Source organism: Musa acuminata, chromosome BXJ3-5, assembly GCF_036884655.1.
Source record: "Musa acuminata AAA Group cultivar baxijiao chromosome BXJ3-5, Cavendish_Baxijiao_AAA, whole genome shotgun sequence".
Taxonomy (NCBI): domain Eukaryota; kingdom Viridiplantae; phylum Streptophyta; class Magnoliopsida; order Zingiberales; family Musaceae; genus Musa; species Musa acuminata.
The window spans coordinates 3,614,669-3,639,543 of record NC_088353.1 but is presented as its reverse complement, the minus strand read 5'-3'; the positions used below and the strand labels follow the sequence as shown (position 1 = coordinate 3,639,543).

At 37.1% G+C, this 24,875-nt stretch overlaps 3 protein-coding genes and 1 long non-coding RNA gene across 4 annotated transcripts; 1 reads left to right on the top strand and 3 right to left on the bottom strand.

Annotated features, from left to right (window-relative positions):
* Positions 1–321: 321 nt before the first annotated feature.
* LOC135638061 (uncharacterized) lies at positions 322–1,531 on the bottom strand. Its single transcript, XR_010496488.1, has 4 exons — positions 1,401–1,531; positions 1,186–1,313; positions 846–946; positions 322–572 (listed from the first exon to the last, which is right to left on the bottom strand). It is a non-coding gene; the product is annotated as an uncharacterized LOC135638061 (long non-coding RNA).
* A 2,729-nt stretch (positions 1,532–4,260) lies between these two features.
* LOC135637934 (remorin-like) lies at positions 4,261–6,711 on the bottom strand. Its single transcript, XM_065150822.1, has 5 exons — positions 6,420–6,711; positions 5,804–5,833; positions 5,613–5,700; positions 5,369–5,450; positions 4,261–4,711 (listed from the first exon to the last, which is right to left on the bottom strand). Exons 1-5 carry the CDS (start codon positions 6,562–6,564, stop codon positions 4,517–4,519), a joined length of 540 nt encoding a protein of 179 aa, XP_065006894.1. The 5' UTR covers positions 6,565–6,711; the 3' UTR covers positions 4,261–4,516.
* Positions 6,712–6,874: 163 nt separating this feature from the next.
* Positions 6,875–13,752, bottom strand: LOC135639142 (uncharacterized). Its single transcript, XM_065152925.1, has 5 exons — positions 13,583–13,752; positions 10,230–10,311; positions 9,783–9,866; positions 9,610–9,691; positions 6,875–9,092 (listed from the first exon to the last, which is right to left on the bottom strand). Exons 1-5 carry the CDS (start codon positions 13,750–13,752, stop codon positions 8,929–8,931), a joined length of 582 nt encoding a protein of 193 aa, XP_065008997.1. The 3' UTR covers positions 6,875–8,928.
* Positions 13,753–14,667: 915 nt separating this feature from the next.
* LOC135586565 (probable LRR receptor-like serine/threonine-protein kinase At1g63430) lies at positions 14,668–23,474 on the top strand. The gene is made up of 14 exons (XM_065152279.1): positions 14,668–15,085; positions 15,163–15,273; positions 15,454–15,595; positions 15,738–15,809; positions 15,910–16,053; positions 16,150–16,278; positions 18,042–18,158; positions 18,239–18,307; positions 19,186–19,424; positions 19,526–19,731; positions 19,807–19,939; positions 20,031–20,188; positions 21,793–22,008; positions 23,077–23,474. The coding sequence occupies exons 2-14, from the start codon at positions 15,180–15,182 to the stop codon at positions 23,320–23,322; spliced, it is 1,965 nt and encodes a 654-aa protein (XP_065008351.1). The 5' UTR covers positions 14,668–15,085; positions 15,163–15,179; the 3' UTR covers positions 23,323–23,474.
* The last annotated feature ends 1,401 nt before the right edge of the window (positions 23,475–24,875 follow it).

Sequence of the window (24,875 nt, the reverse complement as noted above, 5' to 3'; positions counted from 1 at the left end):
CGACGATTCTGATTTTGACCGAAGCCATCATCCATTACAGTGGGTGCAGTCGCTTATTATTGCTCACAGGTTCAGAGCTCCGCTTCAAAGAAGCCACCCGGCCTAGGTGGTTGTAGTTCCCCTTCTCCTTGAACAGCTGCGCGAAGTGGTGCTTGCAGTAGAGGATGCCGTCGAGGGCGGCATAGGAGGAGGGCGTGAGAGTGCAGCCGCCATGGGAGCACCCGAAGCAGGTCTTGTGGTACGACTCACCTTCCACGGTCAGCTACCAGAAACAAAGATCGAAAGGGGGGAGGGTTTGACGAATTCATCAAGTTTGCCAACCTTTGAAGCTCATCATTGCACTGTGTACCGTTCAAACCTTCTCCAAGGGGTACGCTGTTTTCTTGCAGCTGGCACAGTTGTCCTGGGTTTCAGAGAACATGGAGGAGATCTTGTTTGGAGTCCTAGACTGCAAAGACATGGCCATTAGTTATCAGCTATGTCTTAGTCCAAGGATCGAACTTTCCCACTTAGCTGAAGGTAGTAGATGCTCGGCATACATAACAATTCATTCCTCTCACTAGACTTTGCACCTTGGATCACAAAAGCATCATTAGGCCATAAGGAAATAGTTAATTCTAAAGAGTTAATCTTTATCTGTGTTGTTGGCTTTTAGCTCTGTTAACTCGATGGAGAAATGTGGAAGATGACTAGTGTTTCCATGTTCATATATCACAGATACATTCTATATCGTTTCAGAACTTTTGGAATGAATTCTAATGGGGCTTGCATTCCATTTTCATTCATAAAATAGGAAAAAGAGAAGAATCAAGTGAAAGTTTATGGGATAAGACTCTGACTATTACCTGCTGGGAACTTTTTTGGTGAAGCTGCCTGTCTCCTTGAACAGCTGCTCAAAATGAGGCTTGCAGTAGAGGATGCCATCCATGAAAGAGTAGCTGCACATCTGTAAGAAATATGTAGGAAGAGAATATTAGCATTTTCACCTGTGCCTAGCAAACCTCTAACATAGATGATTTCTTGTCTTGAGAGAAACAAAGTGTCTTTTCTTCTTGTTGTGAGGGCTACATAAGGAATATAAAAAGCATGTTGCATGTTCTTCAAGTGTAACAATCGTCTACAAACCTATAACAAAATGCCATTATGAAGAAAAGAATGTGGCAATCTGAGAATACTATACTATACCCATTTAGTGATGCAATATATGTTTCTTGAATTAATGACATGAATAGTTCTTTTTGCTAGCAATCAGGGAACTACATGATTGCAGACCAACAGGCATCTTTTGTTCACGGTGGATGTGAGAGATGCACCTGCACAAAAATCCAAAGGAATTGGTGAAATTAGAGCAATTCACTTGGCTCCACATTGCTTCATGCTGCTTGAGAATTCAAACTTACAGAAAGAGTTCCTTTGCAGTGGCTGCACTTGAAGCAAGTCTTGTGATAAGAGACTCCATCAGCTGTCAAGAGATCGATGAAATGGACCGTCTCGTTGCATGCATTGCACTTGTCCTGGGTGCCAGTGAAAGACATGGTGATGATCCAAGCAATTCAAAGTATCTGGCTCAGCACAGGAGCAACTGCTAACTCTGCTGATATGTGCTTTTGCTAAGAACAACTAGGAATGGAGTTGATGCAGGAGTTCTTATGCTGCATCTCTCCCCTCCCCCCTGTTTGCAATGAAGGGGAGAAAATCAAAGGTGAAAGGAGGGGGAGGGAGAAGAGACTTGAGAAATTAAGGTTTTAAAGCATTAGAATTAGGTGCTGTTTTGGTGAAGAAAGATGGGGAAGGGGAGGAAAGATAGGAGACAAAACAGGAGGCATGCATGTCTTGAAGACCCAGTCAAGGATGTGCCAGAGGGAATGGTGTTTGCAATCCAATCTGTATATATTAATATCAGGAAACATAGAACTCTTCATGGATTGCCTAATTTGGGTGTCTCATAATTCATGAACTTTGAATGAGAAGATTTTTTTTTTGAAGATGCTGCTTTATTTATGTTGGAAAAGAACTTGGTCCTTTGCACTCTCAATGGAAGAAGGCCAAGCTGTAGCCAAACACATTCTGATTCTTGAGTAAGGTTGTTCTAAATTGAACATGCTTTTCTTATGATGATCATAAAACTTTGTCTCAGATGAAAAAAATTGCTAATTTAAAAGCCACAGCTAATTCTTGTTCTTAGGTTCTGATCAGAATCATGGTTCCCTGGGTGCCAAAAGTTTTTGAACCTCTTATGCTTCTAGACAACTAAAGAGTTATGAACTAAATTATCTAATTCATGATTTAGAATTGATAGTAATTATTTTTTCTCTAAAGATTTGGAGGCATTACTTGTATAGGCGAACATTTTAAATCTTTACTGAACACAAGAGTTTAAAATATATTTTTACTAAAAAAAAGAGTTAAATATGAGGCAACGGAGATGGATAGAACTTCTAAAGGATTATGATTGTATCATTCGTTATCACCCGGGTAAAACTAATGTTGTAGCAAATGCCCTTAGTAGAAAATCTATAAGTTTCATGGCGACTTTGGTTGTGAAGCAATGGAAGTTATTAGAAGAGAATTATGATTTGAATGTTATGAGAAAAGGGTAAGACTCAATGATATTAATAGCCTCCATCCACGTGCAATCTGATCTCATTCAATAAATTAAAGAAGGACAACTACGAGATCGACACTTAATCTGCTTAAGGAATGAAGTAGAAAAAGGATTGAAACTAAATTTTCAAGTTTCAGAGGATGGCCGATTGAGATTTGGGGATAGAATATGTATTCCAAATGACCCAAATATCAAAAATCAAATCCTGAAGGAAGGTCATAATTCAAAGTACACCATGTATCCTAGTAGCACTAAGATGTATAGAGATCTCCAAAGTCATTATTGGTGGGAAGGAATGAAGAAGGAGATTGCAATATATGTTTCAAAGTGTTTGACTTGTTAGCAAATCAAAGCAGAACACCAAAGAACTAGAGGTTTGTTGCAACCTTTAGATATTCCTGATTGGAAATGAGAATGTATTACCATGGACTTTATTTCATAACTATCCCAAAATTCTAGAAAGCATGATGCTATTTGGGTTATCATTGATAGGTTAACAAAATTTGCATGTTTCCTACCGATCAATATGACTTATTCTCTTGATAGGCTTGCAGATTTATATATCAATAAAATAGTAAGACTTCATGGTGTTCCAAAGGAGATCATTTCTAATAGAGACTCCAGATTTCTATCTAGATTTTGGAGAAGGTTACATGAATCTATGGGCACTAAAGTCATGTTTAGCACTGCTTATCACCCTCAAACTGATGGTCAATCAGAAAGAACCATTCAAAACCTTGAGGATTTGCTTCGAGCCTATGTTATGGATTGGAAAGATGAATGAGATAAAGATATTTCTCTTAGTTTACTTATAATAATAGTTATCATTCAAGTATTCAGATGGCTCGTTATGAAGCTTTATATGGGCGAAAGTGCAGGATGCCTATATGTTAGGAAGAAATTGGCGATAGAAAGTTATTAGCACTAGAAAAAGTACAAGAGACTACTGAGAAAATTTAACTTATAAGAAAAAGATTAAAGACTGCTCAGAGTCGTCAAAAAGAGTTATGCTGATAATAGAAGATGAAATATTGAGTTTCTGAAAATAAGGTTTCAAGGATGAAAAAAGTGACGGATCATCAAAAAAAATTGCTACTGATCACTGCACTGAGAAATAAATAATTTTTAAGTGCTTTTTTTTGGCTATTGGTGGATGAATCAAAGATTTCTTTGCTCCATGGTATATGATTTGTGGGATTTTTATGCAAACATGAAGAGTTTTAGTTGATATGCATATTGCAATGTCTTTCTGCAGTACTATGCAAAAAGGATTCTTTCTTTATATATTTAGATTCATATTCTGCATATAGTTAGATGTACTTCACTAATCAGATCAATAAAAAATATTTCTATGTGCATTTATAGAAATAATTTTACTGAAGATGCATATTAAGTAGCATAAATGATGTCCTTTGGCCTGTTGTTGTTGTCCCATGATGCAACTCAGCAACTACTAACAATTAAAGACAACACTGTAGATGAAGGCAACTTGCAACTGCTTCTTCCTCATACAATCACTGTAAGATGGCAATGCCATTGACAGATTTAGTAGAGATTACAGAAAACAATCATATTGTGTAAGTTGTCTTACTGAGAAGGACATGAACATGGCATTTAATTAAATTTTGGATTAAATACACATATGATTCTTTACATTGAAAAGTAAGAACAAAGCTGTGCACATGTAAATTAAATCATACACATGAACATCACAGTTAACAGATCAAACACATTGATTCTCAACCAAATCACACACACTCTCTCTCTCTCTGTGAACAATCAACACAACCTCTCAGAGAAAGCTGCATCTGAAGGACTGACACTACACACTCAGAAAACTCAAGAATCACAAGAACAGATTGGAGGTGAATAGTATCTTCAATCTGTTCTCTTGTAGTCAACTTTCAGGCCTTAAAAGAACCCAAAAATCCTCTTTGGAGTGAGCCCGGTGGCACGATATTTTGCAGCCTTCTCCTCAGCCTTGAGGGCCTCTTCGCCATGCTTAGCCTCAGCAATTGCTCTCTTCTCTTCTGCTTCCTTGTGAATCAAGGCAATCTTGTTTTTTACTTTCTCCGCATGCTCTGCTTTCTTCTTTTCCAGTTCTTCCTGCATATTGTTGGTTTTGAATTTGCATAAGTTCTTCCAAATCAAGCCAATAAACACATTAATTGTATATTGTTCTTCTTCTTCTTCTTCTTCTTCTTCTTCTTCTTCTTTTTACTTTTGATCTCTTCAAGAGATGCCTTAATTTGATGAACATGCTGGTCATAACTTCAGAAAATATTTTGGTCCACCAAAATGCTAAATCAACCATGTTAAGAGTGGAGAAGATGCTGCAATTCGGCCTAAAATAGTTATTGTTGAGTCCATGATATTATGCTAAGGTAGGATGCACAATATTTTAAACTTTCTAATTCTTCACATTCCAACTGAGAAAGAATGATTTTCTCAAAAGAAAAATCCTAAAATGGTGGGTCAATCCCTAAACAATGAGTTCAAACCTTATACTGGAGGTAAATGATAAGAATAGATTGCTTGAACTTTCCATTGTTGCCTTTTTCTTTCAGCAAATGGATTATTGCATTTAACACAAAATCTTAATCAAATTACAAGCATTGGTATCATGAACACCCATGTCAATCCACTATAACCCACCTTGCAGTTAAAGCAACTCAAAATTTTGGTTTGTGATGTTATAAAAATGATTTCAATGGCTCACAAGATAATTTACAACTGGGTGGAGTGATGGGAGAAGTTGCTCACCTCTTTCTTTTTCAGCTCAGCTTCCACCTCAGCCTTCTTTGAGTTCTCCCATGCACTAATGGATGACATCTTCTTGAGAGCCCTGTTTGACATTGCAGATGCATAGGCTTCTGATTATATTATTCAGTGAGCGAAATGTATTTTTGATGTTACCACTGTTTAATTAAATTCAATGCCTTGATGGGGCACTATTTTAAATAGCCACAAGGAAAAGATGAGGAATATGAGCCATAAGCTTGCTTACTTGTTTTCTGCCTTAACCTTTTCATTTTCCTCCCATGCCTTGATCAGTGACAATCTCTTCTCTGTTGCAACCCTTGCAAGAGCAGTATCTGGAAGAGCAATACCAAAAATTTCTCTCTTTTTTAGCTTTGATGATTCAATTCATAGAAGAAAGAACTAAAGATTCAGACACTGTATTGTGAGAACACCTACCTCTGTCATTTGCAGAAGGTTCCACAGCCTCTGTGAAAAAGAAAAGGCCAAAGTCATATCTCTCAAGCATTAAATTCATATACCATGATGCACTTCATAAAATATAAATAAATCATGAATACCATGTGAAATATTAGCTGAACAAGCAGCCTGGACTTTTTGCAGGAGTGATGAACCCTTAATGGACTTAAGAGCAATAAGGCAAAGCTTAAAAGTATTACTTAAGTTTGTGAACTTAACTATTTGCCTTCCTATATATTTAAATCATTTTGTATTCCATATCAAAAGTAATTGAGACTAATGAAGTTAGTATCATAGTTTCAGACATGAATACAGGCAAGAATTCATTAACATGTATCTATAAATATGAGCCTAATTAATGGTCTAACAAAACCAGAAGCCAGGAGCCATGAATTTACATTTGAGCTACCTGAAAGGGATTCCATACTTGCAAAAAAAAGATCAATATCAACAAGAGGAAGACACTCTGCCTGTAATTTAATTGCATATCACAAGAAACATTAAGGTTCAATTGAACACAAAGAACTAACCATAGTATGAGGAAGAGAAGACTAGTAGAAGAGGAAACAAAATGCACAAGACCATAATATCTCACGTTCTACGATGGCGAGAGCCTTGGAGTCATCGGGCTTCTCCTCCGAGGCCGGCACGATGGCCGTCTTCTCCTCCTCCACGTCCTTCACCAGCGAGGCTCCCTCCGCTTCCACTTCCACCCTGGCCGCCGGCTTCTCCTCTGCCATCTCCCACCAACTAAATCACACACACCCGAAAGTACTGCCCAAGAGAGCTCAGCAAGCTGTGCCTCAGATTCCACCAAGACACACGAAACAAAGGACGAGCTACTACCGAGCACAGATTTATATATTGGAATGAGAATTCACGTAGGAGTTCCCTCAGGATTCCTTCGGGCCCTTCAACCGGAGCTGGGATTCCATTATGTGGCTGCCATCACACAGATGCAAGTCATCTGGACCACATGACACAAGCTTCGCTGTCGTCCCCTCCCCCCACTGCAGCGATAGCTTTTACGCGCCGCGATAAAGCGTGGACCATTACATGGAAGCAGATCCACTGCATCATGCGGAGCATGATTCGGTTCAAGGAATCCAATCGTTCTGATTCATGAGTTCATGTCTCTATCTCATTCATTACCTGCACAACCAACGCCCTTCTCCAGTATCTTACTGGCAGGATATGGTGGACTGCAATTCCCATAGCACATCGAATCACACATGCCATGACTTCCCTTCTCCTCTGTGCTTGCTTGAATGAATTAACCTTTTGAGTAGGCCACAAACAGATAAAGCAGCAAAGAAGAAGGAACTTATTCCAACTTGTATGAATATTGCAACTTGATCATACACTCCAAAGATGATTTCTTGTAGACAACCCAACAAAGAGCAATAGACAATTTCTCGTGCGCCGGTAATTTTTGAGTCTGAAACAAAAAGACAGATGAAACGATCTAACTATCACAACCACCACCAGCTGATCTCACATCAATTTTTTTCATGAAGAGACATTTCTTCTTCGAGTTCATATCTTGATTTGGGCCCCCTCCCAGGTTATCTTTGTGTTAGATTTGAAGCGCCGTGCTTGCAAGCAACTCCTGTCGGTAGCTCAACCTTCCCTGTTGTGTTGATAACCTAGCAATCTTCCCTGTGATGTCTGCAAGCTTTGCTGTCTCCAGTCCTGTTGGACTTATCTTGGAGCTCAGCGGGAGGTGTGAGTTGTACCACGTTGTCTTCCAGCTGGGACCAGCTTCTCATGCCATCGCTTTGCTGAATTAGCTTCAAGTTGGCCATCCACTGTATCTACCCGTAGGTGGTTGATCGCATTATGTTCTTTGTTCTCCAACCTTTGCTGGTTGGTCAAAATTCCTTGATGAACTATCTAATATGTTTGTCAAACCGCTCAAAGCTAGCCTTAGCCCTCGATAACAAGCAACTCTGCCTGTGAGATATAAGGATTGCCTTCTGCCTTTTGGGTCATCACAATAATGTAGAAGCAGAATCCTAAACCATGTTCACTAATCATGGCAGTCGATAACAAGCAAAAGCATACATTAAAAGGTCACTTTACAAAACATTGCGAGAAAGTTATTGAGATTATGCATCTTACGAATCTGACACTTGATAAAGTAAGGGATAGTGAGCAGTAAAGCTACAGGGATTTGTTGGAATTGTTCTCTAAGTATGTTCATGATTGCACCATAAAAGTTGTGCATGTATGATGATTGGCTGAATACTGTATCATCCAACTACTGCTTTTGCTGATGCTTTCTAATTCTTCTTTGGACAACCAGATTTGTGCTGGCACCATAATCCTCTAATTATAGATTATTACTTGTTTGTTGTTTAGAACTTGTACAGCTCTCACCTTTTTTGTTCATCACTTTGTGAGGTAGGCCAAAATTGATGGATACATACCACTCACTGAGTGAAGAAATCACATATTTTAAATGAAATTGGCACGAAATTAATTAGTTTACGATACATCCACCCACGAAATTAATTCGACTAGCATCTATTCTATATGATGAATTCACCTGAGCAAAGTATTTTCTTTTGTTTGATGCATTCGTCCGACGGACCATTTAATCATTTTTTAACATAGTATTAATGGTTGAGGTCTTAAAATAAATATTTTCTTCAAGATCCTGAAATAACCAAAAATAAGTTGAGGTCCTAAAATCGTTTATTGGTAGGATAAAATTTCAAGATCCTAGCTTGATCCCAACTATCATGATCTTTACCGGTTTGCATGATTCACACCTTTTGCTTGCTTATTGGAAGCCAAAGCATAATATGCACACATTGGGATCAGTAAAAGAAGCTGAAAATTTCCTGATTCTATCTATCAAAATAAAATAAAAATCAGTTCTCAGTTTACTTCTTTTTTTTTTCTCCAAGCAATAAGCTAAATTTTACTTACTAGATCGAAATCGAAGGTGATTGCATATGTTCTCATCCGAGCAAACCAAAACATCAAGATCTAGAGGCCAACCTTCCCTCCTTGATCAAGAACATTTGATGGCTTCCATCCATATCAGAAACTTCTCGGTTTGCCATGAGAAAGAACTAAGGTTTCCACATTGCAGTGAACTATTTCTTCCCTTCATTTTGTTCTTTCTGTTCTTCACCTGTTTCTACCGATGCTACTTCGAACTTTCCAAATTTCTTCAACCTCTTCGCGATTGCTATTATGTCCATCTCACCTGTGATGGTTAACTTCTGTTCCTTAAAATCAGCAGCTATCGTATCAACTCCTGAACCCAAAATCACATATCAATGCATCACTGCATCTGTTCCTTGAAACAAAAAAGTTGACATGAATACAAAGATACCATCTTTCACTACTTGATTCTGCGCTAAGGTTAGAGCTGAACGACAAGCTTTCATTTGAAGTGATTTTCTTCAAATGTTGTTCTCTCTTTTTCAAGCAATAGCTTTGCATTTATGAGTTTTGTGCAGATTCGAGATCGAATTTTGGTAAGAATCATAAATTAAAATACACTTGAATTTTGGTAAGAATCATAAAACGCTGAAGCTAAACTTTGGTAAGAAAGATGATTACCATTCAATATATGCAGGAATGTTTATAGCATGAACTCTAATAAAGAAATTCCAATATCTTATTCATGATGGGTATTTGTCAGGAAACTGTAGCTACCATGATGAGGTGTTCTTTCTAAGTGAAGAATCGAGCAATTCTTCTTTGTTCACCATTAAACACTAAAATGAAGGGTAACCGTACATCATCATCAGCTAGAAAGGGAGTAGTACCATGGATATCAGCAACAGCTTCCATGACTCTTTGCTTTGACTTCACATCAACCAGCGCTGAAACCGTGAACACCACCTTTTGCTGTTTAAACATTAGAAAACACAGCTAAGAATGAGATTAAAGAAAGCTCAGAATGCCAAAAGATGAACTTTGAAGCCTGAATGATACATACTTGTGCCATCTGGAGAGGATGATGTGCAACTTGCTTGCAGAATGCTTTCTTTACGCTGAAAGAGTTGCTACAGCCTAGTTGTAGCTGATCAAAGAGATGAGATTTTATAGCTCAGGAACTTGGTCATCATCCTCCTCCAGTAACATGTAATTGATGTTTGTCATCATGGGATAATTAACCTTTTAACTTTATTGATTTGTCGGATCAAATACGATTCCAATTAATATTTACTCATCTAATCAACATATACTAAATCAGTCAGTTGGGCTGACATTGTTATATTGAATCATAGGACACTTTGTGTCGAATTGGTCCATTAACTTCGTTGAGCCTAATCTGATTGTAATATGGTTCATATCTATCTTAACAAAAGCTATATCAGAAGAGTCTAAATTATATTGTGTAGCTTATACAAACATATGCTACACAGAATAAGAATCTACTTACATTTCCTACTTTTTGTGTTCTTTTCAGTTTGTATATCAACAAGTTCCAACCATTAACTCTTCTTTTCCAAAAGCAAGCATTCCTGCACATTGAAACAGGTAATTTGGTAGAACTTCTATTTCACTAAAATGAAGACTTTGACTATTTGATAGGAAGGATCAAATCTCATTCTCATTATTTACCTTTTGTAAAAAAAAATAATATTTATGAACTCAAAAACAATGTGATAAAGCTATGTTCTTCAATGGTATAGTCATGAAAATTTTCTTGCAATTCATCTCTCTGCACAGATTCAATAGTACCACAAAGTAGATGGAGGTTGAAGGTACTAAAGTCAGTATATTCTTCACACTGGCCATGAAAGCATACTCATCATTCATACATGATAATTAAGTTGCAAAACCTTATAATATGATGGAATTGAGCTCTTTCGGTGCATATTTTTCTTCTTACTCCTTTAAGAGGAGAGGGAGTTTCCTTGTTCTTACATAAAACCCACATAGAGTGCCAAGAATATAGTAAGATATTTTAGAAGGTTGAATGCATAAATTGAATTTTTTTTTTTGTTTGGTACAAAGGGTAAGTGGTAAATGCAAGATTTGAGTTTAGGCCTTAGGTGATGAATTGTCAGTCTTTACTAGCTAGCAAACAAAAGATCACACAGAAAATGAAAAACAATCAAGGAAAGACACAAGGATTCTTACCTTCTTTTGTGATGTCACAAAGGGATAGATTTCTCTCTCCTCAAAACCCTAGCTCTAACTCTATTTGATGGCTTGACATGAGAGGAGTCAAAGGGTATATATAGCTTAAAAATATTCTCTCTCCTCTAAACCTTAACCCTCACTCCCTTTGACGGCCTAAGAGATGAGGGACATAGGGTCTTTATAGGGTAGAAATCTCAACCCTTCTCAAAACTCTATCGTTAAACCTATTTGAAATCCTAACTCGAGTTAAATCTCCATAATACCCATAGTTAGAAACCTTAGTATAACAATGTTAGTTTCTTTGGGGTAACACTGCAACAGATCACACATATTAAAATGATAACAAAGGGCCATTGCCAGATTCTCTTTCTCTAAGCCCCAAAAGGTACAGAAAAAGAAAACCACAGATGGTCAATTCCTCTAAACAAGTCGGAAGAACAGGAGATGTGGGCATCCCTTTCGATTGTTTGCATTTGTTATTGACCAAGAGATTCAAGACTCAGAGTAGGTATTACCTCTCTCTCATCAGTAATCAGCTGAGGCTTTTCAAACACAGCTTAGTATCATCCACCTTTTCTTGAAGCTTCTTCTGAAAGCTCCCACGCAATAATACTTGGTAGATGGGATGAAGTCTTATGGTGCTTTCATTCTTATGGTAAAAATAAGATTTGAGAATGAGAAGTTGATTTATTTATCTTTTTCAAAAAATAAGATGGGATCCAAGCTAAGGATCTTATAATAAATTATCAAGTTTTTACCAGCAAATTTATATATTGTCTCATCAGCATCTCATTATATTTTGATAAATGACTTCTCTTAGATTTTTCTTTCACTATTCTCTTAGCACAGCTTGTGACAAAGAGAGTCAGCTCAAGAAATTGTTTTCCTCCATTACTATTGAACTAGAAAAATTAAAGAGCATAATTACTTGCTGCAAAGAGGAATCACTAGAATTTTGATTTTTTTTATAAAAGGTAAATGATAAAGACGAAAATCGAGTATGAGACTTACGATGATAATCTATTAAAGTCTTTACTAATTAACAACTTAAAAAAATTGTGTTCATGTTTTTTCTCTTCTTTTTTCTTTTTGGTTGGATATTAGATCATGTTGTCTTTTGGGATTTAATATTATACAACACAGAAGCAAAACAGGATATATATCCACTCGCAGACTATTAATAAAAATAATAAATATATAATGATATATTATTCAAAAAAAGAGAAAAATAAAAGCAAATGCAATATAAATAACATATTATCATAATCAATTTTTGTGGAAGGCAAATTATAGGGGAGGAATTACGAATTCTATCGATCTCTTATTGGTTATAAATATATAATCATATGGTTATCTATAATAGGTATAAAATCTAAATAATATGTTTCCTAATATATACAAAATATGTTCACACCTAAACAGACCTGTTCATACTAAAAAATATATCTTCACATCAAAGAGGATCTCAATCAGATACAGTTAATTCCTTTTCTTGATTTGTGAAGAGAAAGTTTTCTAGACCATTATGGCCCAATGAGATGGTTCTTCCATCAGAGATACCAACCAATCTTATCAGAAGAGAGATGAATGACCGATAAGATAATGACTTAGTCATGATGTCAGCTATTTGATCCTTAATGGAGATAAAGTTTGAAGAGATGTCGAAGGTAATAATCTATCTTATCTGCATTGTTTGACATCAAGAAAGTAATCCACTGTCAATTGTTCTTGGCGTGTGAGGCTGGATCAGGAAGAATGGAGTGAAACGCTGGCACACTTGTTTGACTTTTTGTTCCTATTGGAAGGGCAATGAAAGGGAAATCTTCACTGTTCTAAATCAAGCAAAGGTAAAGACAGTTGCAGCAATTAATGCCCAAACTCACGGGGTATATATGAACCAAAGCTTGACAGCTGCGGCATTAAATCTTCAAGCACTGCAGCGAGTGGCACAGACAACTTGGGACCGAGTTTATCTTTTGGTACACGAAGTAAGAAAGAACAGAGAAGGCGTTCATTTAAGAGACAGTCGGCCAAACGTCGCTTGTAGGAATAAGACTTGTGCTTTGATCATTGTAATGTCCGATACATATAATTTACTTTTGGGTGAATCTCGATGTCATGGTAATCAGATAGATACTCACTAAGCTTAGTATTGAATACTCTCTCAAACAAAAGAGCAAAAGCATCAAAATGAAGAATTGACAAGTAAAACGATAGTGTAATTTTGGCTGTTGGGGTCTTTTTGTTACCGTAGAATATGAATGCTGTGAATCGAAAGATCTTTGGTAAACATCATAGCACTGGCCAATCCACAATGGTGGTTGATGCTGGTTGAGGTCTTGCAAACACTTGAAAGGTACATGAGGGGTGATGTGGGAGAATGAGATCATTGAGCCTTGGATTGTTATGTGGAGTTTGTTTTCTAATGCATATTTTAATCTAGCTAGACAAAAGAGCATCCTGATTTGACCAGGTGAAGGGAACAACCCATCTACCATGTCTGTTTCTACAAAATAAAGCAAGGAAGAAGGATGGGAACTCATGGCAGACTCTGTGGCTATGATGTTTAACCTAAGAAACAAGTGGCTTAGCTTCAACATTGATGAACACAGGTAAGGAGGTACTCGGTGGTCCAAGTTTGCTGACCTTTCATTGAATCCTGTCCAGGCTTTTTCACTCTTTGAAGTGTTATGCTTGGAAGTATCCAACAGGGAGTGCATGTTTAAACCTGAATCAAGGGTAACAGGGATACGAATCTTAGCACCGAACTGTTCCTGCAGAAGTTTGAGCCCAGTGACATGTGTCTTTGCAGTCATTCACGAGGTTCAGAAGACATTCTGACTCATTCACGAGGTTCAGATCTCATCTTGCTCCATCTGAAAGGATATTTCCTTGTACATCTTTCTCGATTCACTCTGGTTGGAGAGAAGGAAGTGGCATGTGGGACTCTCTCTCATCATTATCCAACAGTTCTGCCGGAGACTGGCTTGGCTGGGCGGATGAGATGTCAGCTTTTATGGTGAAAGGTGATGGATTCTCATATCATTGAACAAGACTATTAATGATGAAGATTGATGCGCTTGTGATGTCAAACTGGCCTACCAGGTTGAAGTATCAGTCTTACTAGTTTATGAACTGTCTGAAATGGTCATTGGTTACTTTCAGAAATCTCCTCCTGCTTTTTCTCTTTTACTTTGACTTTCCAATTTTCTTGCTTTTAAGGTTGGGGTATTTACTCATTCATAAGATATGATCAGTTGAATCAGAGCATTGAAGGCACTTAATTACCATTTAATGACTCCAACAGCAGGTTTCTTCTTGTTGTTCCATCAAGCTAACAGTCTGAGGCCTGAGTTGTCTCTAATGGTCATTGATGTGTCTGGCAAGGAAACAAGCAAGAGACTGCTCATGGTTCTTCCAAGCCATGAGAAGCTTCAGCCTTCGAGCAAGAGGTTTCAGTAAAGCTGATATGGTGAAGACAGTGGTCACTACAATCGCTACCTACCAAGTTCATCTACAATCTCCTTCAGGACACAGACAACACTTACTAGGTGACACTAACAGATGTTTGAGTCAGTGTGCAGCGACGCAAAATACCTACACAGAATCCAAGGAGTCCACAAGAGCCTAGATATAAGCATGGCATCGTGTTTTCTCAGTCATTCTTCTTCTCATGCTATTTGTACGTGATGGAATGCTTGCTATCCAAGAAGTTATGACCTTAATCAGTATACAGTGTCCGTCAAAGAAGAGCTTCAACATCAGTGGATGATACTACATGTGAAGAAAGAAATGCAACTCGACAGGATCCACCAGAGAATCTCAGAGCCAACGATAGCCAAGACATGGATCTTCCATGGCAGGTCTTTCTGAGCACTTCTTGAATGTGTTTGACCCGAGGCTGGTCTTTGCTCTCCCCCGACAAGGTTTAATCTTTCTTGGGACCAGCAAAACATTCCACAGTCCAGAGTCACACTCCCTTCCTCCCATACATCTTTATCTTGCACTTTCGCTTCCCTACCAACTCCCCCCCTCACGCAGGTCTTCTCTTTTTACCTCCTCCACCATCTACTTTTCTTGAAGAAATGTCTCGTCTCATGTGTCGCTCCTCTCGCACCGGAGTTCCTCTCCTCTCTGGTTTCATCTGAGGTGCTAGTCCCCTCTTCATTGTCTCTTTTTGTTCTCTCCTGACAAGGTTCAGGTGTTGATCTTTCGGAGATTTTAAGGTTGACGGCAACAAATTATGGTGAGATTGGTTGGGTATCGAGAGCTGCTTCCTTTTCTTGCTTTCGCATCGGGGTTTCTCTTCCTGCCTACGGGGTCGTTTGCTGATGAGGGTACGCTCCTTTGTTTACCCTTCTTTTGTGCTTTTAGGCGGAGCTTTTGTATTGGTGTGTCTCGATTTGCTTGAAGATTTGCAATTGGGGTTCGGAAATATGGCATCAAAATCCAATCTTGAGAAGAATTTTTGAGGTTGGAAATTCCTTTGCTAATGGAGTTCTTGGAAACCTTTACAGTTACTGCTCTCGAAGCTTTCAGGAAAGCCATATATGAAGACCCCCTCTCGAGGTTGTCTGACTGGAATCCCCACGATCTAAATCCTTGCAACTGGACTGGCATCAAATGCTCAAGCCCTCCTCAGAATATTGTGATTTCCATGTAAGAAGTACCAGGAAGTCAGAATCAAATTCAGCAGCAAAACTTGTACTTTTGCAAGCGTATATGCATTTGATAAGTCTTCAATCATTCGGTGTCTTTAAACCTTGCCTATTGTAGTGTCAATTTTGACCTGGATTTGCAGAAACCTCTCCTCTTCGTCTTTGAAAGGATTTCTAGCTCCGCAGCTTGGCTCGCTGCAATGGTTGCAAGAATTGTATGTGTTTCCTTTTGCTACTTACTTTTGTCTGGAAACAATACATTCGGGAATTATGCAAAATTTTGATGGCTACCTGTGATTTCTCGCCCTTGTGCAGAGTTTTGGATAACAACTTGCTTATGGGAACCATACCATATCAACTAAGCACATTAACAAACCTTACTATGTTGAATTTGAGTGTAAATGAACTCTCAGGACCCATTCCTCCAGAAATTGGAAATTTGACCAGCATTACAAAAATGTATGAAGTAAATTCTCTGCAAAAATTTAGTCTGACTACTACATTTATACTATTTCCTTATTTCTCTAATTTATTCTGGTGTTGTATCATGTATAGAGATCTTCATTCTAATAGATTGAATGGTTATATACCCCCGGAGCTCGGAGATTTGACTAAACTATTTGAGTTGCGGTTAGATAGGAACAAGCTCAGTGGAGTTATTCCTGCGAGCAATGTTTCAAACATGTAAGTGATGAATTCTTGTACTATATTTTGAGATATTTTATGAAATGTTGCATTTTGAGATCCGCAGCTCAGTTTCAAGCGTAGGTGTTCCTCCCATTGCCATTTGCTTGGTCTTTTAATTTAAAGAATGAAGCTCTATATATTGCCATTTAAATACATAATTAAGAATGTAAAGAAGATGTATTTATTTGAATCATAGTTCTCATAAAATATTATATTTTTCAGGATATGATATCATGGCCTAGACTAAATAAAACTAGTGACCTATTAGTTTGTATATTATAGGCGTAAAATCCTGTAGCTAAAATTCTCAATTTCTGTTTATTTGCAATAGACCTCTTATGTACAAAATCATCTCATCAAGAACTACCTGTGTGGGAATACTGGATACACAATCTCTCTTACTTAAAAGTCCTGACATTCTCAGACCCAAAACAGTACAAAATACCTTACATGCAGCATATGAAGTCCACAATCCAATGATGGCTCCATCTAATCTTTTCCATATTGAAATGAAAATGATTTCTGATGGGTATATAAGACTGGATGTGTTTGTTTCTAATAAAATTTTGGTCCATGTGGTCAAAAGCCGATTATATTGTATTGCTATGTCGATGAGACCATCAAGTTGGTTTGTGAGAATTGGTATTAGAGAAAACCTAGTACTACAGGTATAGTGAAATTGTCCAAGTAAGAACTACTCTTGGACGGTACAAGAAGCATATATCAACATGGAGTTTTGAGTCACTATTGGACGGTGCAAGAGGCACATAATATTGTAGAGTTACCACTTCACCATGAGCTTCACATGTTGCCTACTAGGTTATAATTTTGGATTGTGTTTCATATTAATGTGCATATGAAGCCTTTGGGTGGGGGTGACTATGATGCCCCAGTAAGCCCATAATGAAAATTGATGATGGTCTGGATTAGTACAAAGGGATGGATATGAAGCTGGTTGTGAGACTTTTTCTAGAGAATGACATGTTTATAAGCCTTAATAGCTTAATACTCATAATTGAACAAAACTAATATGTTAAGTAACAATGAACCTTAAACTTTCTTCTAAAAGATTTTCACCCAAAATAAATGAAAAGGAAAGCTTGAAATTTTGTGATGATTACAGCATCGAAAGTTTAAGCAGAGGACATGAGTTGTTAATTGCATTATGATGAGGGGAATGTTATGCAAATGAAGGGAGTGATGGCATCATGACTACAAGATATTGACGGTATTTGGAACTGACAAAATGGCTTTGATTGGTAGACTGATTGACTGTCTAAACACAGAATAGTCAAGGCTACATAAATCTTTAATTATAGATGAAAGAAATACATTATACTAGTTTGGAATTACAACAGACTACAACCAAAATTTTACTGTTAGCAAGATTTCACTTTCTGTATTACTAGCCTGTACTAACCACAATGGCACGGTGTCTGCCATTGGTACAATGCCAAATTTCAAATAATTGTTTGCTTATATATCCAAAATCTTGACATGTTAAAAGTATGACCTTAATTAAATGAGATATAATCTATGTGATATAATAAGAAAATGTAGCTTGTCTCATTTTCCTAGAGGCATGATACCTACATTTTTCATTTAAACAAACATTTTTTGACTGTTCAGAGTTCAGAGTTCTTTTGGTTTTGAACCTTGGATTAATGTGAAGCTCAGTTTTTTAATTGGATTCCAGCTGATGTCTCATTCATTTATATTTGGAAAAATTTTGATGGCTACTTGATAACTTCTTTGTTTAGGCTTGCTTCTCAGGAAAAGGGCTCAGGTTTATGCCAATTAACTCACTTAGGAGTTGGAGATTTCTCATACAACTTTTTGGTCGGCAAAATTCCCTCTTGCCTGGACTATCTTCCAAGGTCCACAGTCATGGATTATCAGTTATTTCCTTCAAATTATTTATGTCAACTTGATCTGTTCTTTTCTATTCTTTCTGCAGATCAAATTTTCAAGGAAATTGCTTTGATGTTGATGGCTCTGTCTTTCAGCGATCTGCTCAACAATGTAGGTTTTAAATTTTAGACCCTTCGACCGAAAAAAAGTTTCCATGGAGGTGAACATAACCACTTTGGGGACAAAACAGTTACTAAAAGTACTTCCGTAAAATTCCATACAAGATAAAGCATGATTTAGAGTAAACTGAAAAGAAAATCTTGATGAGAAACTTATTAATGTTTGCTCTATAACAAAATTATGCAGCATGCTCATTACCTTTCTTATCCTCGCTCTACATATAGTATTTTATACAAAATCTACCTAGATCAATGCCAGATTTTTTTTTTTTTTAACTTTATTGTTCTTTTGTTTATTTCTTATAATTTTATTGCCAACATCTTTCTTGCACAACTCATTTTATGTTTTAGAATGCCTGTGCATGAGGCCCTGATCAGCCAGTAATAGGTTCTTGGCCAGTACTCTTTTACCATTTCAATCTCTTGAAATGCATATGATAGTGATGTCCTTCTATCTTCTTTTCCAAAAGAAATGCATCTCAAGTAGACATGACTTTAAAATTTGAACTCGTCTTGGATACTTAAATTTCCTGAATTAAAACCATAACATTTATAGAATTTGGCACTAGAATTAATATACTGACCTAATAAGTTGGAGCCTCAGATCACTAGAATTTGTCTTTGTCATTTCCTAAATGGTTTTTACACCTAAATGGACTGTGTCTGTGTCTGTCAATTTTGGCACTAGAATTTGCTCATCGTTTAGTCATTTCCTAAATGGTTTTTTACACCTAACATGCTAGACTATGTGTCTTTGTGTGTCAGCATGCAAATTTCTGCATCTCAAGTATTTTGATAAGTTTCTAACCAGTCAATAGCTCTGTTGTGACAAAATGCGTTTAGTTGATGAATTGCTGTTTTTCATATTAGGTAGCTCAGTGAATATCCTGGACTCAGACGGAGATTCTAAAAGGAATTACCCTGAGAGGCTTAAGCACAAGAAACCTTCACAACCGTTTTGGCTTCTGATTCTGGAAATTGCTACTGGAGTTCTTGTTCTTGTTTTCCTGATTACATGCATGGCCACTGCCTGTAACAGATGCAAAAGAAAATCTTATCTTCTCTCATGGAGAAAAATCCCAAGTTGGAATGACCACGCAGCATTATCAATTGGTTAGAATCTGTGTTCTACTTGTTCAGTGTTGTTATTCTTTGTTATTTGCATTGAGATAAAATGAATATACCATGATGGTGGATGATATTTGTTTATGCAGATCCTGACTTGTTGAAAAATGTTTTGAGAATAAGCTACCAAGAAATTGAGGCAGCTTGTGAGGATTTTAGTAACGTAATTGGATCTTCTCTGTATAATCTAGTTTACAAAGGCACTATGAAGAATGGGCCTGAAATCGCTGTAATATCACTTTGTATTTCAGGAGACCAGTGGACTAGCTCTCATGAGCTTTACTTTGAAACTGAGGTATATTCTAACAAAGGAAAGCTTTGAACTCCAGAATGTAAAGCAATTATTCTGAATTACCATTGTATTCTTCAGGTTGCAACTCAGTCTAAAATAATTCATGAGAACACAGCGAAATTTCTTGGTTACTGCCAAGAAGGTGACCCATTTTCTAGAATGCTCGTCTTTGAATATGCATCAAATGGAACACTGTATGAGCATATTCATTGTGAGTTGAGAAGATAAACTTAATTATATTTCCTAGATTCATTACCTTAACATGATTTGGATGTTAAATATATACTTCTGTTTCTCCTTAGATGGTGATGGGTGCCAGTTATCTTGGCTTAGACGCACAAAAATTGCCATTGGTATTGCTCGTGGACTAAGATATTTACATACCGAACTTCAGCCTCCATTCACAATAGCAGAATTAACTTCCAGTACAGTATACCTCACTGAAGATTTTTCTCCTAAGGTATTTATCATTTTTAATTTTTTTTATAAAATTACTAGTTAATAATACATGAGTTTTCAAAGAGAAAAGTGAAATATCTTAAATTTTGAAATACGGATTTTTGTCAGATTTTAATCTGAGATTCTGACATGATGCATCTATATAATGGGCTGGAATCAAGTTGCCATTTTAGTTGTTGCCTGAATTAGATAAATTTTATTTATATATTAATAGATGTATGTTTTTTAACTGATCAATTAAGTTACATATCCACTCTCTTGACAAATAAGTTATCATGCTATGAGGCTGTTTCATTGGGTTCATTGGGTTTATGTGGATAGTTGATACCCTCAAGTACTCCTGTATACCTTTTTGGGCAATGGATCTTTCAGTAAATTCACTGTCTTTGAAACTTGTAGGATTTGACTCTTACCAGTGTAGCAGTGTAATGAGAACATTTTTGGATAGACTGGTAAACGTTATACTCATGGTTTGCAATACCGTACCGTATCGCTTGGTATGGGCGGTATGTATCGGTTCGATAGAGGACCGGTACAAGCGGTACATGTTAGTATTCTATGTGTCGGTCTGCTCGGTACAGCTCGGTACGTATTGTACTGATAGCTGATCAGTATACCGAATGGTACGATATTCGGAACCTTGGTTATACCCACCTTTAACATGTGCATGAATTGTATTAATACTCTTCACTGTGGTCGGCATTTAGAAACTTCATTAGTTCTACAATAACAAAAGCTGCTGAGTGTGCAAAAAGAGTCCTTGCATCAACTTGAACAAGTTTTGGAGTTTGACTCTGAAGCAGTTATTCTCCACAAACTTTCGTAGGATGGTAGAAACCTAACTTATTTTTTGCTCTAATTGCTGAGGCCACTCAGTGAAGATCCAGGCATCATATTGTATTGTTTTCCTTTTCCCTTCTTCTCTCACTTGTGCATGTTGTTTTTCTTACCATATAACTCTAGTGATTCAACCATGCTGACCACAATATGTCGTAATTATAATTATGGTGTTCTAATGAAACCATCCCATGCTGGTCTGAGAGTGTTTGGTGGATGAGGTGGAACTTAGTTGTGAGAAGACAAATATATTGAATTAGTAATCTACTCAGTACTGCTTTTGAACTTGATTCTTAAAATTGATTTACATTGAAAATAAATTTCTTATGATCCCTGTTACTTTGACTTGGCTTACAGCTGACTCAACCACATGTTGTTGAAATGTTGTGTTCTGTTTACAGTGTTAGATACAAGAAATTTGATGTCAAGCTGTTGCCAAAGCTTAGGGATAGTAGTGGCAACAATTTGTGCATTTTGATACTAGATTCAGATTTTTGTGATTGACCATGATAATTTCTTTTTTAATTGAATTGAAAGATTGTCCTTGTTATGTAAATATAGGGACTCAGATAATCCATCACTGATTCTATCTTTACAAGTGTGGTACATCTGTACTCTGATAGCTGGTTCGACCACAAAAATTTCTGCTACTTGTCAGATGGTTTAAGAATCATTGAACATGTTTGACTTCCCTCATCACATATGGGCATATAGGTTATTGTTGGATGAATTTATTAAGCTAGCTAACTTTTCTCTTTGCACGTGCAGTTGGTTGATTTTGAGAGATGGAAGAACATTTTCTTGAAATCAAGAACGCATTCTGGATATGTCACGAGTGGAGGTTCACTAAATGGCTCTGTGGATTCTCTTAAAAGCCAGTTTTTGGATGTCCAGGGGAATATATATGCGTTTGGGGTAATTTTACTAGAATTAATAAGTGGAAGACCAGCATACTGCAAAGAAAGAGGTTCCTTGTTGGATTGGGTAAGGAGAATATGCTGGTGTCTCATGCAACAATCATGAATCAATTGTTTTCATGGAACTGACATGGCTTGATCCTTTTTTGCAGGAAAAGAAAACACTTGAAAAAACATCTAAAATTTTCATTTGAACTGAATGCTTATTTATCTGATAGCAAAAGCATTTAACTGAAAAGTTCAAATGCATCTAGTGCATTTGACGCTTTAAAAAGCATCAAATGCAATATAGTCAGTTATCAACTGTGATTGCACATAGGCTATGTTCACTTCACTGCATCCATGATTACACAAGCATGCAAATAGAAAGGAATGAATAAAAAAATAGGAATATAAATGAAAGGAACGATCATACTGGCTTGAGAATTCAATATTTGGTCACTCAGTTCATATTTCTGAATTTGACATGTGCAACAGTTCCCTGGGGACTTTGTCAAATGGAAGTGGTCCAAGTCAGAACCATGAATGCTTGATAAAGATATTGCAAAAATAATTAATCTATATGTTTGCTCTTTGCTAATGTGCAAAACCTTTATCTTCAACACTTTATCATTCAAATTAGACTAGATTTTGCCATGGTCAAATGATCAATTGCTTACCAACTTCATGTATAGCATATTAGTGCATATCACTGTGGTCTGATTTTAACACTTGTGGACAATATGAGATCTGGAACTTGCCACATAGACTAACAGTGTTAACACGGTAGCTGACATGTTGGAGTTATGTCCACAAGTGTCATTCTTTCTTTTAGTTATGTTCTTTAGCTTCTAATACTTGATGCTTGGATCTGGTTAGCAGCATCTAAAAAATAGAATTTGTAAAATCATGTTCACTAAAAATGTTGACATTTCTTTATTTGATTGTATATACCCTCCACTCTAGTCTATTGCTCTCTTGATTCTTAAGCTAGTATTTTGTCGTGTTTAATAGCCTCCCAGGTCTTTCAGCACTGTTAATTCTGGATAACTAAGGGCATATTGTCTACATAATACTATTGTGTTTTCTTTCTTCGTCTGGTTTGTGTAATGAGCTATAAAGAAGCTAATATGCAGTATTGTCCCTTGTTCTGTAGGCTATGAAGTACTTAGACAATCCAGAAGAAAGAGGCAAGCTAGTAGACCCTCAGCTCAAAAAGGTCAAGCCTGAAGACCTGGCGATAATATGCAATGTGATAAGTCTTTGCCTTGAACCCGAACCATCAAAGAGGCCATCAATGCAGATAATAGCTGCTCTGTTGGAAGACGGTATCGACGTCACGGTTACTGCCATGCTCAAGGAATATCCTTTGGCATGGGCAGAGCTCGCAGTAGCATCATAGTTTGGAGGCAATCTTACTGTACAGTTGAAGTTTAAATGAGAAAATAACCTTTTTATACAAAATTTTCTTGTAGGACTTTTTTTCCTTTATCAGTTGATCTGGGACAGTGATTGAATAGAGATTGAAAACAGAAAAGGAGAACAGTTATTTCATATCAGAAGTTTCATGCATTTATTGCTTGATGGTGTGCCTATTGTGGTTTAATGCACATCATTTGTAAAAGCCATGAATGTGTGGTCATGAGATTTTTCATGTCATTTGGCTGCTTTCGTTCTCTTGCTAATTTAGATTAAATAAGCAATATTAGGCAACTATCACAGACCTCATTGCTAGTTAATTTGGCAAGTTCTACATGATTGTCTTGGCTTTTCCAATATCATATTTTAACTACTTAATCCATGCCAAATTTGACATTGGAGTGCAATGCATACACTCGTGACATGCCATGATAGTTCTTTTTTCTGTTTTCTGTACTTGACAGTGATTTCTGATATAAGAAGCCAGCATCAGATGTTGACCATCTCAACCAATAGTATCATCTTCTTTTATCTGTCATTACTTTCATAGAAGATGCCTTCTGCTAAATTTTTACTAAAATGATGCAGATTTGTTTTATCTACATGCAGTCATCATACTTTTCTGTCAGTAGCAGCTCATCATGCATCCTTTGCTGAACTTATGTTCTTGTATATGTGAAAGAATATTACTAAATCTTGCAGGTTTGTTGTCTTGTGTCTAATGAGATAACAACACAGTAAGCCAGTGAATGAGAACACCTAAGCAAACTGTAACATGTTTGCATCTAAGCAGTCCAACATTCACTTTCTCATCTGGAAAGAAAAAAAAATCAACTTTATTTATTTATTTTTATCAGAGTAGTAGTTTGTGTCATCACAAAAATCAGAGCTATGATAATTAGTAAGAATAAGAGATGTTTAGAAAAGATAAAGATCATTCCTGTATATTTCTCTGTTGAAATCAGGCAGTTGGAACATACTGTGGTTTTCATTAGCTTCCGCCATGAGTTTGATATGACAGCCCAAAAAGCTTCTCCAGTTGGATCTTCATTATTGTAATCCATTGAATCCAGCAGTTTCAGGGTTCTTGTATACAGCTGCAGCATCTTCATATGTAGATCAGTCCCCTCATCACAAGTTGGCAGAGGTGAAGGATCGAAGTCTCGTTCCAGAGCTCCATGTGCAGCATGCAAGCAACTACGCAGGCGCTGCTCCGATGACTGCATCTTTATCCCTTACTTCCCATCAACAGAGCCAGAGAAGTTTGGTGCAGTGCACAGGATCTTTGGAGAGAGCAATGCCAGCAAATTGCTGCAGGTGCTCCTCTCGTGTCTTCCTTTTCTAGTACTATTCTTCAACCTGGAAACTGGTCATCTGATCTTTTCTCTTGAACTGGCCTGTTTTGAGAAGGATATCCCACCTGAACTCGGGGAAGATGCTGTCATCAGCATGGTTTATGAAGCAAATGCAAGGCTCAGAGATCCTGTCTATGGCTGTGTGGCTTCTGTTGCTGCTCTTCAACTGCATGCTTCTCAA

Excerpts from the sequence above, each read along its gene's own strand:
- LOC135637934 (XM_065150822.1), bottom strand. The coding sequence starts at position 6,564 with ATGGCAGAGGAGAAGCCGGCGGCCAGGGTGGAAGTGGAAGCGGAGGGA. Across the intron at positions 5,451-5,612 it reads AAGGTTAAGGCAGAAAACAA|GGCTCTCAAGAAGATGTCAT; the intron begins GTAAGCAAGCTT and ends AATGTCAAACAG. Across the intron at positions 4,712-5,368 it reads CTGAGCTGAAAAAGAAAGAG|GAAGAACTGGAAAAGAAGAA; the intron begins GTGAGCAACTTC and ends AACAATATGCAG.
- LOC135639142 (XM_065152925.1), bottom strand. The coding sequence starts at position 13,752 with ATGACTGCAAAGACACATGTCACTGGGCTCAAACTTCTGCAGGAACAG. Across the intron at positions 10,312-13,582 it reads TGGACAGGATTCAATGAAAG|GAATGCTTGCTTTTGGAAAA; the intron begins GTCAGCAAACTT and ends TTCAATGTGCAG. Across the intron at positions 9,093-9,609 it reads AGCTGTTGCTGATATCCATG|GAGTTGATACGATAGCTGCT; the intron begins GTACTACTCCCT and ends TTTTGGGTTCAG.
- LOC135586565 (XM_065152279.1), top strand. The coding sequence starts at position 15,180 with ATGGTGAGATTGGTTGGGTATCGAGAGCTGCTTCCTTTTCTTGCTTTC. Across the intron at positions 19,425-19,525 it reads CCACGCAGCATTATCAATTG|ATCCTGACTTGTTGAAAAAT; the intron begins GTTAGAATCTGT and ends TTGTTTATGCAG. Across the intron at positions 20,189-21,792 it reads CTGAAGATTTTTCTCCTAAG|TTGGTTGATTTTGAGAGATG; the intron begins GTATTTATCATT and ends TTGCACGTGCAG.